At 40.8% G+C, this 4,971-nt stretch overlaps 1 protein-coding gene across 1 annotated transcript; it reads left to right on the top strand.

The window, feature by feature from the left end:
- On the top strand, positions 1–4,971 carry LOC136239565 (protein NLRC5-like). Its single transcript, XM_066030317.1, has 5 exons — positions 1–140; positions 195–316; positions 470–724; positions 2,486–2,542; positions 2,592–4,971. The coding sequence occupies exons 2-5, from the start codon at positions 262–264 to the stop codon at positions 4,862–4,864; spliced, it is 2,640 nt and encodes an 879-aa protein (XP_065886389.1). The 5' UTR covers positions 1–140; positions 195–261; the 3' UTR covers positions 4,865–4,971.

Here is a 4,971-nt window from a genome sequence, read left to right as displayed (position 1 = left end):
CTATGTAAATCACTACCGGAAGTACCATATTAAACTGGCTGCGCGCGAAAAGGGATCAAATTCCTGTGGTAGTTCCGATCTAGTATACGATTACACGGTAAAGAGCGTAGGAGTTTGACTGACAAGTGAATAGGCAACTGGTGAGCCATACAGAACCGTCTCGTGTAATACGCCCTTTATAATACCTATTACAGCGCGGCCTCTTCAAGTATAACTACATACATCCAGGACTACTTCAACTACTATTGTGTGTATATTTTGATGGCTACCAGTACTGTTGGTCAAGGACTAGAACAGTTTAAATGTACTAATAAAGGTAAGTGCGGTCAATGTCACGCGAAATTTTAAACAGCTAATTTTAAAAGCGTGAATTTTATGCTAGTGTTCATTATAATAATATAGTCATAATTGTGTATAATTACAATTTGGGGGAAGGAGGAGGTAGGGAAATAAAATCATTACTATGTAGTGTCCACCACTCCAACACAAAGAGACCTCCAGCGACACGTCACACCACGATATGCTGTAGACTGGAGGGAGATAGGAGTAGAACTGGGTCTGTCTGATGCTAAACTGAGGGCCATCCGAAAGGACAACCCACACAGTGCCAAGGATTGTTGTAATGAAATGTTCTCAGAGTGGTTGAGGGTGGACATGACTGCTTCATGGGAGAAATTGTTTACTGCCATTGAGTCACCTGCAGTGTCTAGTGGTCCAGTTAGAGGTAATTATCATGTATTGTGCGTTGTTACAATTAGGGACTCACCTATTATGCTTTTGAACAGTTATCACGTTCAACATTTATTTGTCTGTTGTTTTGTTAACAAATGTGTACTTTATGGGTAAATAATAATAAGTGGCTGAAGTAGAGACTACAGATGCTACCCACAAAATTTAAAGTGATGGGTGGTAAGCAAGGTCGTGACTGGTTGATACAATTTGTACAATGTGTAAATCTCACTATATGTGGAACACACACTTTCTAGGGGGTCTGGGGTGAATGTTTTTGCCTGTTGAGGTTAAATTTTGTAACAATTATTTTTGGCTAAACTTTGCTTTAATACATGAATACTCTCTATTAAAGTATATGACTGCTCTATTAGAGTATTTTACTGCAGTATATGACTGCCCTATTAGAGTATTTGACTGCTCTATTCTCAGAGTATTTGACTGCTCTATTAGAGTATTTGACTGCTCTATTAGAGTATTTGACTGCTCTATTAAAGTATTTGGCTGTTCTATTAGAGTATATGACTGCTCTATTAGAGTATTTGACTGCTCTATTAGAGTATTTGACTACTGTTACTAGGTTATATTGTGTGTGATGTTGTGGACTACAAGATGTGTATCATTTGATTATGTCCTCACTGTTCAACTCTCATCATGTAGTGCCAGGGCCGCCAAGAGAGAAATTAAGGGGCCCAGGGCAAAGAGGGCCCTTGACCCAAGTTGTAAGGTGAAGACCAAAAAAAAAAAAAAAAAAGTCACAACCTGCTGGCAATGACAATAACTACGCATCACCAACCATATCTCCTTATCTATAAGCTTGCTACACTGCTCCTCTGAAGAATACTGTGACTACTCTATTAGAGTATTTAGATCTGACTGCTCTATTAGAGTATATCGATCTTTTAAACAGGTATTCAGGGGGCCCTTCATGGGGCCTCCTGGGGCCCCTTTCAGGCTGGGGCCCGGGGCAAAATGCCCCAGTTGCCCCCCCCTGTGGGCGGCCCTGTGTAGTGCTCAGCATGCCACTTGCATACTCCTACAGTATTGTGTAGCTAATAGCTATCTCCTGCAAGTTGTGTATGCATAATTATAGTGTGTCACCCATCACTGTGCCATTGCTACACCACTGATGCCATTGTCTGCACAGCCTAAATTAGTCATTTGGCTTCTAGTTATTGACCACTGACATGAATGGGTCATTCCATGTCAAATCAACAAGGAATTTAGGGTCACCTCTCTAAAATAAGAGTGGATGGAGCTCTAGCCCCCAGTTGCTATGCCTCAGTATGTCTTTGCTTTTCATAATGTGTTTCAGAGAAAAGATCACCATACTCTAATAAACAGTCAGCTCCCTGAATGTTCTATTAGAGTTACTGACTGTTTTATTAAAGTACGGTACAGCCTCGGTTATCCAATCCTCGTTAATCCTAAATCTGAAATGACTGCTCTATTAGAGTATTTTGAGTACAACTGTATGCTCTATTAGAGTATTTCAACAGAGTTCTGTATATAAGTGTATGGGCTTCAGTTATCCAACACCTTTATCATTTCTTGAGAACAAAGGGATTCGGATAACTGAGGGTCCACTGTATACCAATCTTTATCTAGGATTTGTATTTTGACAAGTAAGGATTTATAGCATGATAAGTGTTCTCCCTATTATGCTCAATGCTTTCAGACACCTATTATGATCAACATTATGCGTTAGTTAGTAACTATTGCTAGTAGCTAGTTATGACATGTTTTGTTTGGTTAGGTCAAGTGGAGCCCAAACTCAACACAGACAAGTTGACTATCACTGATCCAGTCAAAGGTGAAGTGTACTGCAGTGTACTCCACATTAGCTACTGTTTATCCTGTAGAAGTCTCCATCCTATCCCAGAGGGTGGCCATGATTAATTCACATGCACAAGACAGTGTTGATGAAGACACATGGCCACCAGATCAACTGAAGGATTATACACCACTAGTTCTCATCCAGCATCAAGAGCAGCGTACTAAAGAACAAGATAAGGAAATGGCCAAGCTAACCCAAACAGGTGACATTGACTCAATAGCTAGTGGTCAGTTAGCTCCCAAACGTCGTAAGCTAGACAGCCACGAGACATTACAACATGTCCTCAATACCAGCACTGTAACTAAACAAGTTGCAGAAATCCTAACCTCATTGGAGGAGAGTGATGGGGAAAGATTTGTACTAATCGAAGGTGCACCTGGCATAGGCAAATCTGTTTTATTGAAACACATTGCATGTCAGTGGGGAAAGACATTATTATTAACATTGTTTAAAATAGTGTTGCTGGTTTGTCTGCGTGATCCCAACATTTGGCGGGTTACATCAATCAGTGATCTTCTTTGTCTTTTCTGTGAAGGAGACAGCAAAGCTAAGGAAATTTCAATAGCTTGTAGTGATTATCTTTTTGCAAATGGTGGGAAAGACATCACATTTCTTTTTGACGGTTATGATGAATTTCCAGCAGAACTACAAAAAAGTAGTTTAATTGCTAAAATTTTAAATCGTAAATTGTTACCTCTTTGTGGTATAGTAGTGTCATCTCGTCCACATGCCTCAGTGAGTCTTCGTGAACGAGCATCTCTCAAGGTAGATATCTTGGGCTTTGCTGAACTAGAGAGAGAACAGTTTATAAAACAGGCACTCAAGAAACAGCCACACAAAATCAAACAGCTCACCCAATATCTTCAGCATCATGTCACCATCAATAGCCTGTGTTTTGTTCCATTTAACATGGTCGTCCTTTTGTTCTTACATAAAAATGGTTTTTCCCTCCCTAGCAATTCCACAGAATTATACAAATATTTCATCTGTCTCACCATCTGCCGACATCTTGCCAAGTCTGGTCATCCTCTACCCGACACCATCACTGATCTCACAACCCTGCCGGAGCCCTACAAGAAGATAGTTAATCAACTAGCCAAGCTCTCACTTGAGGCCCTTAACAATAACAAACTGGTATTTACCTCTGAACACATTCGAGCAGCTTGTCCAGACATGGTAGCTACCCCTGGGGGGACTAATGGCTTTGGGCTATTACAAGCTGTACAACATTTTAGCCTTACAGGGAAAACAACGACATTTAACTTCCTCCACCTCACTATTCAGGAATACCTAGCGGCTAACTATATTATAACTGACCTTCGACAAGACGAAGAGTTTCGTCTCCTTCGTGAACAATTCTGGAGCGATCTTCACGCGAACATGTTCTCCATTTACGTCACACTCACGAAGGGACAACGATCTTCTTTTAAACAATTCCTGTCTGGTGGAGACGATAAGATCGCCATTTCCAGTGAATTCCTTAACAATCAGTTAAAATGTCTTCGCCTGTATCGATGCTTCAAGGAGGCTGGAGATGACAGGATGTGTAAATCCATCGAAGAGGCAGAAATCTTCAATAACAAAGTAATGAATCTTAGCGGCACTAGCCTATCAGCTACTGATCTCGAGTGTGTGTCACTCTTCCTCACCTCCTCTTCCCACAAGCAGTGGGTGGACCTCAACTTGATCAACCGCTATATCCAAGATCGCGGCCTTCACACCATCCACAAGTACCTCAAGAACTGTGACGTCATCATCAACAACTTGTGGTTGATCGATAATGGCCTCACCAGCTCATCCTCCTTCATCAGTGACATTGTCCTCAGGTGCAAAGTAGAAGGGTTGTCGATTAGTGATAATCACACAACTGGGGAGAGTAAAGAGCTCTACACCATGTTGACCCATCCTTCCTCTATGCTAAAAATACTGGACATGGACAATACCTCATTATCCTCCATTGCAGCAAGAACACTATTCACTGCAGTGAAGGATACTAACAAGTTGAAGGTGCTCAACATTAGCTACAACAACATTACTGATGATGTGGTTGAGGACATTGCTACATCATTAGCTACCAACAAGTCACTAGTGAAGCTGTGGATGAGGTACAACCCCATTAGTGGGGAAGCCATTACAAGGATAGTACAAGCCCTGAGGGGCAATAATACAATACAAGAGCTAGTTGTTCCCAGTTACCCTCCAGCAATTACGGACAGGATTAGATCAATAGAAGAAGAAATCAACACAAAGAGAAGAAGTCAAGGAATACAAAAGAAGCTAACAGTTGGGTTCATCTAACACTTTTAGTTCGTTTAGTTTATGTTGTACTATTTTACAACTATTATCCCGCCACACACGTGTTGTCATTTTATTGTAAAAGTTGATAAGAATTGTTTTATTTAATA

Source organism: Dysidea avara, chromosome 11 (genome assembly GCF_963678975.1).
Source record: "Dysidea avara chromosome 11, odDysAvar1.4, whole genome shotgun sequence".
NCBI lineage: Eukaryota > Metazoa > Porifera > Demospongiae > Dictyoceratida > Dysideidae > Dysidea > Dysidea avara.
This window is presented reverse-complemented; position numbering and strand designations above follow the sequence as displayed.

Bases quoted from the DNA above. Each gene is read 5' to 3' on its own strand.
- LOC136239565 (XM_066030317.1), top strand. From the start codon at position 262: ATGGCTACCAGTACTGTTGGTCAAGGACTAGAACAGTTTAAATGTACT. The intron at 725-2,485 runs GTAATTATCATG...TTGTTTGGTTAG, and splicing joins GTCTAGTGGTCCAGTTAGAG to GTCAAGTGGAGCCCAAACTC. The intron at 2,543-2,591 runs GTGAAGTGTACT...TTTATCCTGTAG, and splicing joins TATCACTGATCCAGTCAAAG to AAGTCTCCATCCTATCCCAG.